The sequence below is a fragment of the Telmatherina bonti genome (assembly GCF_933228915.1).
Source record: "Telmatherina bonti genome assembly, chromosome: 20".
In the NCBI taxonomy this organism is placed as follows: Eukaryota; Metazoa; Chordata; class Actinopteri; order Atheriniformes; family Telmatherinidae; genus Telmatherina; species Telmatherina bonti.
Window position 1 is genome coordinate 11,810,234 of NC_136618.1, and position 14,537 is coordinate 11,824,770.

General features: G+C 37.0%; 1 protein-coding gene across 1 annotated transcript; it reads right to left on the reverse strand.

The window, feature by feature from the left end:
* Positions 1-1,575: 1,575 nt before the first annotated feature.
* Positions 1,576-5,672, reverse strand: LOC306770704 (sialic acid-binding Ig-like lectin 7; the record flags this gene model as incomplete). Its single annotated transcript, XM_079259604.1, has 5 exons — positions 1,576-1,812; positions 4,177-4,364; positions 4,441-4,755; positions 5,076-5,462; positions 5,585-5,672. 5 exons carry the CDS (start codon positions 5,670-5,672, stop codon positions 1,576-1,578), a joined length of 1,215 nt encoding a protein of 404 aa, XP_079115730.1.
* Between the last annotated feature and the right edge of the window lie 8,865 nt (positions 5,673-14,537).

A 14,537-nucleotide genomic window follows, 5' to 3' on the forward strand; every position in this document is an offset into this window, starting at 1 on the left:
TAATAATAAATAATACCTGCATGCTCTTGTTGTCATGACTAACAAGCACTTATATGATTTTTTTTTTCTCTGTGGTCATTTGTGACAAAGGCATATTTTAGTATACTTGACTATCATGGTTGGTTTGCATGTTTGTTTGTTTGGAGTATCATTTGTGCACATTCTGAGAAATTAATGCTCCCCGTTTGCATATTGCTATTTTCAGATGGTTAGGGGACCTTGCATATCATTTATGATACACCTGCTAATTTTGCTTGTTTTGTTTACACCATCAGTTCCTAAAACCGGCCAATGGGATCGATCCGGCAGCTCTTAGATACAACCCTTCTCTCTTACACACACAAATGCAAAAACCAGCTCGTCACAAGGCTTCTGCACATCTGAATGACAAGGGGACGAAAGAATTCAGCCATTTGGTTCAGGTGTGCTCGGCAACTCTACGCGGACTTAGCCTCTAGTCTGCCCCCTAGTGGAGCCGTCCTGTAACAAGCATTACAGAGAAATCAGTATGGAAACAGTTCCTGCAACAAGTTTAGAGTTTAGAAACAGCAGGCATTCCCTACATTTTCTTTGTAGGCTTGAGGATTAGATTTTTAGAATGTCACTAAAAAAAAAAAAAAAAAGATTTTATTTCCTTTTATACAACAACACGCTCATTTACATTAATCATTCAGACAGTCTTTAAATATTACGTCATAACTTTCTCAAAAGAAACCTTTGTTTTTTTTTTTTTTTTTTCTTAAACAAGCAATCATACAGATTATCAACCAGATGACCTGCCTGACTCTGATGATTTGTTTGGCAAATAAGCCCCTGATAACCACATTTATGGAAAATGAATGAATAAATAAAAATCAGAATTGGTTTGCAGATAAAATTTATAAAATGTTCCAACTTGATAAATAATTTAGACGTGTCACATTTAATCAAGTTCAGTAGGTAACTTTGCATTAATATGACTCCTAAAACAACTTCTTCTGATTTTATGTTTCTTTTCAGCTGCTCAACACACTTAAATTACACTCCAATCCAACCAATTGTCTTTATTTGTTTAAAGACCTCTAAAGACTGTTGAACTTTACAGACGACAACCTAAAGGAAATGCGTACAAAATTATGACTTTATTAGTTTCTTTTTAGACTCAGAGTTTCCAGTGTGAGGCAAGTGTGGCGAAAATAAAATAATGGTTGGTGTTAACAAAAAGTAACTACCATTAAATACAGAAAGTAAAACAGGCTGAAACTTCAAACACAAATCTTTATGAATAAAGAAGCAGATATGAACACAAGACACTTAAATATATCAACAGATTACTAAAACAGAAAGGACAGATGAACTGGAGTTAAATGAAAATGGATGGAGCATATACAGCATAATATTTTATAAAAACTGTCATTTATGTACTTTTACTGTGCAGTAGTATTACCTTTACAAAACAAAGAATGTATAATTACTTCAACCTAAACTTGAACAAAATAATATCCTAAAATGCTGTGTGAGGAGATTTACAGCTGTTGAACTGTAAGGAGTAAAAACATTAACTACTAAGATAAAGTAAACATGCAACATCAGGAGTCACTTTCTCTTTATTTGAGCATAGAGATCCTCTGGTCCCGTAGTTGTCACCGTTGAGCTGCTTTCTGGTTTGGACATTTTGACCTGTGCGTACACAGTCTCCTGCTGTCTGCTGTCCTGCACTGAGACGGAGGAAGCCTCAGGTCTCCAGTTTAAGAAGCTTATATCTCCATAATGGAGTTCCTCCTCTGTTTCATGGACTGGAATTTGAGGATGAAACTCTTCATATGTTTCAATCTGGAAAAAGAGTTGAACATCAAATGTAGAGAGATGGCACAATATTGAAGAATATGTTTTTTTTTGTTTAAATGAAGTAGCTTCAATAAATTAAAAATCTGCTTTAGTGCATACAATTAGATGTCAGAAATTCTTAAAATTCCAATAACGCAACCTTGCTGGAAAACTGAGGTCTGCATAGTGTCATTCAGTCAGTAATAATCCATGAGGACAAAAACTATACTTTGGTTAATTAATAAAATCAAGATGACACTAAGAGACAAGCTCTAAACTTAAATAATATAGTTTTGTAAAAGGCAGGACGAACTATAGGGTGAAGATATCAGACTTAATCTGTACGCTGACCATATCATTTACTAAAATCAACTCAATGACCTTACTTCCTGTCCCCGTGACCTCACTTCCTGTCACTGTGACCACACTTCCTGTCCCAGTGACCTCACTTCCTGTCGCTGTGATCTCACTTCCTGTCTCTGTGACCACAGGTTGTGTTGCCGTGACCTCACTTCCTGTCCAGACACTACCCCAAGCAGTTAATTGCATATTACAGCATGCAGATGCCTTGCATTAATATGAGGATGCAAGCAAACAATCCTTCAAACAAATATAAAATATGTGTAAGGCAGCCATTGTGTTTACTCATAATTAAAAGTAAGTGTATTTTGTCCAATATCCATTGGTGTCAGGTTAGCATAACTAATTGAAAACCAATATTAATCTGACATGATTGTAGGGGGACCGCAGAGTAAATATTATTTGTCTTGGCCCAGATGTAACGGTAGACACATCTTCTATTAGTCTTATGTCCTGTGTTTTACTCTACTTATGCATAAGATTTTTTATTAAAACTCATGAAAGTAATGTTCTCATTATGATTCTTGGTGAATTGGTTTTCCTCCGTAAAACATTTACGTGTTGTTGGCCCTGTAACCTGTCCAGGGTTTATCCTGCTTCTTGCCCAATGATAGCTGGGATAGGCTCGGACTAAGCGATGCAGGAAATGAATGAATGAAGAAAAACAGGCGTTATGAATACAAAATTATTAAAAAATAAATAAAACTTAAGAAAACACAGTGAAACCCACCTCTGGATGGACATTGCCTTCATTTTATTTGGCTCTGAGCAATCAAGGTCTTGGGAACCCAATATGGGTTTTTGAAGACTCCCCTGAGGGATCAGGGACTCGAAGTTGGAAACCACTGATCTAAAATGCGTTAAAATCTTGCCTTTCAAGTCTGTTCCAAGGCAAAGGTCAAATATTTATTAATTAACTTATTTAGATAATTAAACCCAAGCTAAATTCAACTATTTAAAACTGTAGCTCAGGAGGGAGAGTAGTTGTCTTTTATTTGGAAAATTGGGAGATTGATACCAGGCTTCTCATGACTGTGTGCTGAAGTGTCTTTGGGCAAGACACTGAACACGAAGGTGCCCCCTGATGTGCATATTAGGGTATGTAAGACATATGTAAGTCGCTTTGGATAAAAGTGTCTGATAAATGACTGTAGTATAGAATAGAAATCAGATGGAAGGTGTTTTTGGAAACAGTTACATATGCTGGAACCCAAGGCTGGAGTCAAAGTAAATCTGTCACCTCGCTGTTAAGACCAAATACTCTGACAACTACTCTGAAGCAAACGTTTACCCACCTGATTCTCTTGTTGAGTTGGACGTTTCTTAAACTTTCTGGAAGACATTAGAAAGACGACACAATGAATGTTCAGTGGTTCGGGTTAAATGGCAGGTTCCTTGACACCATCATATTATTGTAATGGTAATTTCTTGATGCGGATCAGGAATTCCCCTCTATAGACGATGAGACAGTCAAGCTGAAACTTTGCAAATAGGAAGGAAACATTAATATATGCAGGAACTTACCGAAACCAGAGAAACAGGCAGATGGTTATAGATACCACAGCAATTCCTCCGAATATAATGAACGCTGTGCTGTTCGGTGGGTCTGCAAAAGGAATTCCACCAAGGACGTTAAATGCCACTTGAAACAGAATTCCTTGAAAAACCTATAAAAATTTACAAATGAACTTTGTGATATCTATATAAAAATCTATTTATTATATAATGAAAATACACAAAAACCTGTAGCTGTGTTTGTAGGGTCAGACTCCTTCTTCTCATCCTTCACATCTACGGAGATTTCTTGTCTGGGCCTCTGATTAATATCTGGGTTTTCATATGAAACCAATTTTACAAAGTGAACCAGATATTAAAGACTGTAGATGTAAATTAATTTAAAAAAAACTCTTGAGAAATTTACTCTTTACCTTTATTTTTCAAATGGATCCATGATGACGTCTGATTACCGAGAATATTTGCAGCCACACAGTAATAATCTTCGGTATTTACCACGTTGGTCACCTTCAGTGTGTAAATCTGTCCCTCAGACACATTAACGGGTCCATCTGAGGTGATCTTGAACCAGGTGAAGCTGCTGACGGGAGGCTTGGCTCTGCTGGAGCAGCTCAGATTCACCCAGCTACCTGCTGACACCAAACCTGATGGACTGATGGATGCTGAGGTGTCTTTAGGAGCATCTGAGGAAAATGTGACACACATTAAGTTTATTGATGAGAAACAGCTGAACCATGATGTGCTGACAGGATGACTTACATGAAACACTGAGAGTCTCTTCTGTCTCTGATGTTATCACATGTTTTCCTTCATCCACAGGATATCTGGCAGAACATGTGATGTTGTATCCATCATGTGTGTGTGACAGAGTGATGCTGTGCTGGATTTTAGTGGTAAAGGTTCCATGTGTGTTTTCCTCTGTTTGACTGTGAGAGTCTTGTTGGAGATTCCAGGTGAGTTGAGGAGGGGAGTGTGGACAGGGAGTGAAAGCTGAGCAGGTTATAGTGACAGACTCCTTCTCCTTCAGCTCCTTCACATCACCTGACATTTCTATTCTGGGTTTCTCAGGAGAATCTGGGATTTCACAGCAAACGCAAATTTTACACAGACAGACACAGAACTTTTATTGTCTTGTGTACTTTTTAAAATTTATACTCTACAGTGGTGAATATTTTAAAAATTTCCAGAGATTTGATTCACACATAACCCAGTTTATATTAAGGAAACAATAGAAACATAGAGACAATAGACATTTATCATGTTTACTGGTGTTTTATCCTACATAGAGGTTTAATTTAACAATGAAGTTTAGATGAGTGGAGTTTGTAGTTTTAATCCAAAACGACTACATTTTATTTATAAGAACAACATTTTGGACATAAAAAACTTCTTACCTTTAACTGTTATGTGAAGAGCATCACAAGCAGCTGTTGCCCTGAACGGTCCGTTCTCAATCCTGAAGAAGTATCTGTCTGACTGACTTGATGTTAAATTATTAAACAGAGTGGTGCAGTTTTTCTCACTCAGGTTCCCAATAATTTTCATGTGACAGATATTATCTGGTTTACTGCTGTTGAAAACAACAAAGTTAGGATTTGTTGCAAAACTCAAGTTATTTTTCATCCACACTGCATAGGGAGTTCTTTTGTTGTCAAATGTTGCCTCTCCTGTTTTAACACTAAAGCTACATGGGATTTGCAAACAAGATCCGCTCAGTGCTTCCATCTGCTTTGGTGCAGTGATGGAGAGACCGACTGTGTCCTCACAACGAGCAAAAACCCCTGTAAAACCAGACTGTTGATAAATATAATATTCCTTGTGAAAACTTTAAACAACATCAGTTTGTTATAGAGTAAATAACTGAAGAAAGTCTCCAAATGAAAGTGAAGAACAAACATCTCACCTGACAGAAAGAAGACGCTCAGTAACATGTTGACTGTCACCACGTTCACAGACAGGACTGCCATGAAACTCTCACATTCCTCCTTCATCTCTTAGGACCAAAATATGTTGGTGGTGAAAAACCAGAATGACCAATAATAAGAATAATTATTAGAATTAATTAGAAATTACCTTGTTGATAAAGAATAACTTCTGCAAAGTTCTACTGAAACAAAACCAAACAGCCTGAAATAACACGTAATGTATTGTTCTGCAGAATGAGAATAATGATCAAATTTTAAGAGAGAAATCTCAAAATATGAACCTCTGTGTGAGTTTTGTCCTACCAAATCTGCAGCTGAAACAGAGAAGCCGAATAGTTTGAAGAAAATAAGATTCTTGCTTTATGAGCAGCGGCACGAATGAGCAACTTCTCTTTTAAAAACCACAAATCATGCAAAAATATTAGACACCTGCTCTTAAACGGTCTTCATTTTCCTGCTTCAGCCACCTCAAAGAGGAAGTCTCCTCACTGCATCTTGAGCTCATTTAAATGCAAAAGGCTCCTTTCTATCAGCATTTTATTTTTCATGTTACAGTGTCAATAATGCTCTGAATAAGCATACATGCAACACAAAAATAGTAGCTTGTTTATCTTTAGTTTTGTCAGGCGTCTATATAAAGTTGTTTTTAAAAAATTTCTCACATTAAAAAAAAAAACAAAACAAAAACCTCAGTGGAAAACAGTGCGGCAACTTCCTCTGTTTACTCGTAGTGTTCATTTTTTTCAGTGCTTTTTAACGACTAATCAGATCAGGCCAGCATTTCTTTCAGAAACTCTTCCTGTCACACCCAGATCACTTTGCATTTTGTTACCCTTGTAAAGGAAAAACACAGTGTCTGACTCTCAACTGTTTGGCTTCAGCTCAAGATGTTGTGAATATGTCAGCACTCACAAATACATTTGACACTCGCTTCAGTTTGAGTGTTATGTTCAGGAAAATGTTCATCTATATCTCCTCTGTCTCCAGTCAAACAGACCACACAGCTTTTCTGTCAACTTGCAGCTCAGTCATGGACCTTAAACACATCCAGACACACTGAGACCTCCTCTGCTTCATCGTCCAGCCTGCCTGATGAAGCAGCTGTAGAGACTGAACAGGAACAAGACTGCAGGTATCAGCAGCAGGGCTCTGCAAACCTCTACAGAACATACATGTTGGATTCTTCAGCACCTTTTCAGCGCTAGTCTGAGTCAGAAAAAGTTCCTGTTGTGTGGAAAACTTCCTGCCTTGTTCCAGTACCTGAAACATCTCAACCATCTGAACTGAATGAGTACAGAGCAGTTGTCCCAGCAACTCACATCATGAATATCCTCAAGAGATTATTATTGGCCTGCCTCAAGAAGCAAGTGAACACGTTACAGGTCCCAGTTGGACTGGGTGTTGAAGACATCATCATCAGAGAGCTCCTCTGCACCAATCAGGCAGCACAATGATGATAATTCTTTTTCATTTCTCATGTGCTTTCAACTATAATCAGCCTGAGAAACTCTGTTTATTCCAGGTTGATACCTCCACAATCACCTAGATTTATGACTCCCAAACAAACTTTATGAGACTGAAGGAGTGTGTGTGAGATGATGGTCATTAAAGGGACAGGAGCACCACAAGGGACTGTACTCTCACCATTTCTCTTCACGTTGTACACCTCAGACTTCCAGCACAACACTCAGTCCTGTCATCTGCAGAAATACTCTGAAAATAAATTGCCACAAGGCCTCTTCCATTAGAAATGTGACCTCAGTTTGACTTTTAGGTGCATGTCTTTATTTGTACAAATGCAAATGATTATCCAGAAACACATCTGCAGCTTTTGTGTCCAAATCGGTTTGATCCAAGTTAAACAAAAATGTTTGTAGCACACTTTTAATGTAGTTACTGTCATGGTTTGCTGTTTGAGTCTGTGCAGGTTGCCATGGGGACTCGAGGTGGAGTCTGGAGCTTCAATTACAACCACCTGGAGCTCATCTTCCTGATTTATCCTGCTATTTAAGGACAAGCTGGAGCTCCAGTCTTCGCCAGATTGTCTCTCTTTACTGTGTGGTAATCAGGCCAGTTCCAGTGCTTACCTTGTTGCTCATCGCTAGAGAGTTCATTTTGTTTTTCTTTGCCTCCTCAGCACGTCAAGACCATTATAGACGTCTTCCTGGATCAGGATCCTTTTCCTCAGCCAACTTCTCCAACTGCTTATGCCTGCCTGCTTGTCCTGCCTCAAACCAAGGCCAACCACCACAACCAGAGGTCACCCCCCAACTAAAAACATTGAAAACAGTTTTGTCTGTTTAAAGATTTGTAAAAGAACATTTCAACTCGAAATGAAGCTTGAAACTGACCATCATGCCTTTTTATCTGAAGTCCATAAACTCCTCAGAACATCGCAGCAGATTTCCATTAGAGCCAAAGATAATGCATTTCTCATCCAGTGATGTGATGTTTGTGATTAAACTACGATTCCAGCTGATGTTTACACATGTAATAATGTTGGACCAATGAATGCCAATGAGACTATCTGGTGCTTTCATGAGATTTCCTTCCAGTGCAATGAATAAATGAATAAAAAGTGGAAACCATGTTTGGTATATTTATCAGTATTTTCTAATAAAATGACACATTTCTGCAAATTCAACCCATGTAGAAGCAATTCTTCTTCATGGACTTCCAGTCAAAGAACAAATGCTACATAAAGAAGTGTAGTATAAGTGTAGCTCCCAGTCGAATGAACAGTTTACTGATGCTCCCCACTGCTGAGGGATATTTCCTGATACACTGAGCTTCTTTCTCTTTCTCTCTCTCTTTTATCCCCCCCACCAATAACAGTGTTCCATCATTAACATGTATGTCTCCCGTCTCAGCAGGTCTCCTTGGCCGGGAGTAGCAGTTCCTGTTGTCTTTCTGTCCTCTTCCCCCCCCACATAGCAGAGGCAGATGGCCGCCTGTCCTTCAGCCGGGTCCTGCCGGAGGTTTACTTCCTGTTAAAAGGGAGTTTTTTTCCTTCCCACTGTTGCCAGTGTGCTTGCTCAGGATGGGAGATTGATTTGGATCCTCCAACTCAATATGTTGGTAGGGTCCGATAAAATCTGTTTTATTTTTTCCTAAATTCTGTTTTTTCCATTTTAATTTTTGGAAATTCCATTTTTCCATTATATTTTTTTGGGAATCCCACTTTTCTTTCTTTCTTTTAGTTTTTACTCCTTTTTTACTTTAAAAAACATTGTTTTTTTTTTTAAATTTAAATAACTATAATGTACACAAATTAAATAAAAATGTACTTTAAATTTATTGAGGTGACAGACAAGACATGTCCTCAATACAGTACATTAAAGTGCATCAAAAACAAGCAAAAACAAGTTATGGAGTTGTATGGTTTGAGAAACTGTTGAGCAGTTGTATCTATCAATGGAGACAACATCAACCAGGAAGTATTGGTTTTTAACTCCTGTGATGAAAGAAGATGAAAACATTATTTTACACATGTAATTCTTAATGTGTTTTATTTATTGATGTTAATTATTATTAATAATGAGAATAATATCAATTGTATAGCTGTTCAGATGATTTTTATTTGACTATAATTTTATTTCAAACATGTAATTTTAAAAAGTATAGTTTAAAAAAAAGAAAAAATAGGGAAAGAAAATGGGGAACATTTTACTTCTATTATAATTTGATTTACATTAATGCTTTGATTTACATGTTCAGAAAGTAATGCTTTTTACCCCTATTGTATGTGCATGTCAGCCAGATTCCCACATGGGATGAGTTTTTCTTTTTTTTTTTTTTTTTTTTTTAAATTCTGATGCATAATCTTTTTTTTTTTTTTTTTTTTTTTTTTTTTTTAAATTCTGATGCATAATCTATTAATTATCACATTTTTTCCCCGAAAACCTATATTCAGTTATCTTATTATATTGTTATTGCATTGTGCTTTTCCTTGTTCTTCACGTGGGTTTTAAACAGGATGTCACTGCATGTATTTTTACTTTTCAAGTCAATGGTGTGTTGACAGAATCTGCAAAACATCAGTTCACCTGATACATAAAACTCTTTCGGGAACTGCTCGGCTCCGTACCGAGGGATTATTATTGTTGAGTTCCGCAGTTTTTTCACATTGTTTTGAAGAGGGAGGGGAGGGGAGAGGGCTCCGTCAGTGAAAGCGGCTTGTTGTGCCACCAGATTTCTTTGCCTCCATGCAGTTTTCTCCGGACAAACGTTCCTTCTCCACACGATAACAGTTTTGCAGCCAAATTAAGTCAACTTCCGTGATGTTCCGCGTTAAAAAATATATTCCGTTTTAATTGGCCAATTCCGCGATTCCGTGATCGCGGAAAGTATACGGCACTATGTTGGTTTCCTTATATAGGCTACTATGAATTGGCTTTCATTATGTTTTCTTTGTCTGTAAATCGTCTTGAGATGGCATTACCGTGATTTGACGCTATATAAATAAAGTCGAATTGAAGTGAATTGATGACCCGGAGTGGTTTTTATTTGTTCACCCGTTAAACCATCATAAACCAACGGAAGAGCTAAACAACACAAGCACAAACGAAACAAACGTTACATTTCTGACATAACTTCAGTTACATACATTAACATATAGCCTTAAACGTTAGTTACATATACATTTCCGATTTCTCATATGACAGAAGTTAATGACTTAATGTACCTTGTTGCCACATTCCACTGGTGCTGATACTGGTAATGTCCCGTTTATTTTACTTTAAGCTGTAATTTTCTTCTGTGTCTTTCACTAAACCCTTTTGCCGTTTCTTTCGTTGCAGTTAGTTACCGTTATCAACAACTGTTAAAGTCCTCTCAAAATTAAACAGTTCTGCGTTTACAGGAACAAAGGTGTGATTAATACATTCACATTTAAAGGTGAAACTAAAAATATAAACTCCTGTCAACAATCTTTACAATAAGTGTGGGATAAAAAAAAAAAGCTGATTATTCCCACTTTTTGTGAACAGTGCATGTGAGCTGTTAATACAGCAGACCTTCTCATCTTGGTCCCATGAAGACTGAAGTCCTGCAGCTTTTTAAATGTTTCCCTGCTTGAACACATCTGACTCAAATGCTCCAACTGTAGCATCCCCGATTGATAAGATGGTCTCTCGAACTGATGGTTCACAACTTTTATTGAGCAAACGTGTATATAAACACACCGTAAGAGCTACAAAAGTAAATAAAATACAATTAGCACCCTTATTTGTATGTTTTTACCTTATTTGTTACAACTTATGAATTTCTTTATTTAAATCCACTTTAACAATCTCTATTCTGAGTGCTATTACCAAATCAAACATTTTAACGTGGTTTTTATCTGTTTTATAACACAAAATTACCCAAATGTATTTAAATTTACGTTGATTAAACATCAGAGTTAGTAAAATTGCACTTTCTTATTAAGAATGGTTCTTATCAAAGAGCATGAGCACCATCTAGTGGCCAAAAGCCGTTCAACTTTACACTTTGCAGAACACGGTAAACTTCGGTCAAATTGAACAAAATTGGACTTACATAACAAAACAGAAATACTGACCTTGTTCCCTCATCAACCACGTGCTAAGACAGTATAAGTAGCTTTTCTTTGTTTATTAACTTTAACGATTGCCCTTTGAAACCGTGTGGGACTTTCCTTTAACACACGTGATTTCACGCTGCTGCTGCATACCTTTTCCAGCAATTATGTCCGGTTTTTGACACCTTACTCTTCCGAACCCTTTCAAAATAAAAGGTTTAGCTGTATCAATAATACCAAGCGGCAACCTCCGGTGGTAAAAAGTGAAGCCTATGCGGAAGTGCATAAAACTGCAGTTCCCCCTTTATCCACTAGGGGCTGGCTGCAAAACAGAGCAAATCCCCATAGACTCCCATGTTAAAAAGGCCAACTTCACGGCAGAAATAAACATGTTTACAGCCTGGTTCAAAAGTCAATTTTCGGTTTATAGGTCAGGTTTACCTTCATGACAACTGTGGGGGAGTGAATTTTGTTCTAACTTGCCCGTTTAAAAGTAATTTAATCTTGAAGTTCAGCATATTTAGGGGCGTGTCCTTTTGATTGACAGGTACCGATATCCGGCTTCAAGTCAGAAGAACGTAGAACAACTGCGATTTTTAGCCGGTTAACAACGTGGCTGGTTAGCTCCCGTTATCTCGGGATTAGCTTTTAGCTACAGAGAGCTCGGAGTTCGCTTGATGTCAATCATGCACCATGACGCTCACGGACCCCTCTTAGCTCCACCTCTTTGACCATATTTGTATTTTCCGGGCAAGACGCGCATGATGCTGCCAACATGGTGACGGTAGGAACCGCCCACCTAGCTTCATTTCAGCTCTTCAGAAACCTATGGGTGACGTCACGGAGACTCTGTCCATCTCTTTATATACAGTCTATGAATAATACACAGTACAAAAACACTTCCGAACTGATTTCCACAATAAAATGAGTATTAGCGAGGTCATTTACACCAACAACCCACGATGTTCTACACAATGACAAGGCAAGTGTGTTGGAGCAGGGAAACATTAAAAACCTGTAACCCCTGAGACGAGTTGAATAGCCTTTACAAAGAACATCATCAGCTGGCTGCCAGAAGATGGTGCTATTGACAATAAAAGTCTTGGTAGGAGGTAGAAATACAGCCTGCTGGACGAGCTCAGGGTGTTACTGACCGTTAAGAGTAATACCTGTATGCCTGTGTTGGTCAAGACAGCGGCTGTGATTAGATGCTGATTACAAGCAGGTATGTTTTTTCTAACTAAACCTCATGTCGCACAAACGTTTTCTTCGAGTGTTCCTTCTGCGATGCTGCAGTGTGAATGTTAATTAAACTAATTATTTAAGTCTGCGTGGGCATATCACGTGTTTATATGTCGTAGGACAGACAGACTTCCTTCCACTGGTCTTTGAAGAAGTGACTACAATGTCTCCATGGCAACATCCGCGCTCTAATGACAACAGCAATCATCTTGTAACACTGATGTTCCCATGCCAACAGTAGCCTTACCATTTACATGGCAAATGGAGATTTTTCTCCAACAGATCCATGAACATTTAAACTTTGGTGTCTGTGATTACCTTGTGATGACTCATGTTTTGAAAAAGTCCTCGGACATTATTAATAATTAAATTAGATCATAACACTCCCTATCTTAAATTATGTTTTAAATGTGTGATACAGTTTTATGAAAGAAATACAGTTTTAAAAAAAACTGCACGAATCAAAGCTTTAAAATAAGGACACTTAATTGTGTTGTTGGGAATGCATTCGTAGAGAAAATATAAAATTATATACATTTTTTTATTTTATTTTTCAACAGAATTTGTTTTTTTTGTTTGTTTGTTTGTTGTCTTTTGGCCAATTCAATTCCTCCTGTTGGCTCCACCCAGGCAATTTCCATCAGTGATGGAGCTGCACAATAACAGCAGAAATCTTCATCATCATCATCATCATCATCATCATTTCTATTTTTGACAGATTTCTAAAATCACAATGATCAAACATGCTTAACGTGTCTCTTCACTAAAAGAAAATAGATTAAATAAGAATCCAAACTAATAACTAAAAGTAAGTTAAGTGAAAGAAAAAAAGAATAACTAAAAGTAATCAATATTGATTCAAATAAAGAGGAATATATAAATGACTAAATGTAATCCAAATGGATTAAATAAAAGAACAAATATTTAAAAGTAATTAATCAAAAAATGAAATAACTAAGCAATAAATGAAAAGCTATTAAAATATTAATGGAATTCTGATAATAACAGTAAAGTAATGAGTGAAAATAAGTGGTAATAATGCTAAGAAGTTAAATCTTTAACTATAAAATTGCATGAAGTCAGAATTATGATAAAAATGCTGTGAATTAATGGTCCAGCTTAACGTCTGCTTGAGGAGCTGGACAACCGCTAACAAAGAAAGAGTTGTGTTGGACCTTTTCTAGAGATGAAGATTGTGAAATGAAATGAAAAATACTTTATTTCACATTTAGAGTTTAGTATAGTTTTCACTCCCATTTAAAGCATGAGATCAGGCAGGTAATGGCTCGGCTCCATAAGGATGCACCTTTTTACTACATGGGTGGAACAAAGAAATCTGTAGATTTGCAGATAAATTTAGAAAAAAAACCAACTTATTAAATAATTTGGTGTTTAGCCATTTAGGTTCAGCAGATAACTTTGCATTTATGATTACCAAAACAGCAGCTTCTGATTTTAGTAATCTTTTCAGCAGCTCTAGGCAGCTACATATGTTCCAGTTCAACTAATTATCCTTATTTGTTAAGAGACCTCAAGACACTGTTGTAGTTCGAAGACGACAACCTGTAATGTGTACAACATTATGACTTTATTATTGTAAGTTTTTATTTATAATCAGTTTCTTTCTGGAATAAGACCTCAGTCAGAATTAAATGAGATTAAAAAAAAAAACACTTGGAGTTAACTAGGAGTATTAAAAATACAGGAAGTAAAGCGATGTGAAAATTCAACTAAAATCTTTACAAACAGAGTTTGTCTTCTCATGTTGTGTTTCGAAAGAGTTAAGAGCAAATATGAATATACAACAGACTTAAAATGCATGAAGAAAATACAAGAACATTCAGAAATCTTTTTTTAACTTGAGCGTAGAAATCCTCTGGTTTGTTAGTTGTCTGTGTTGAGCTGCTTTTCTGGTGTGGACACTTTGACCTGTGCGTACACCGTCTCCTCCTGTCTGCTGTCCAGCACCGAGACGGAGGAAGCCCCGTGTCTCCACTTTGAGAAGCTTATATCTCCATAATGGATCTCTTCCTCTGTTTCATCAACTGGATTTTGTGGAATACGGTCTTCATACGTTTGAATCTGGAAAACGTATTAAACATCAAATGTAGTGAGATATATCAGTATAAAGATGAAGATATTTTTATTAT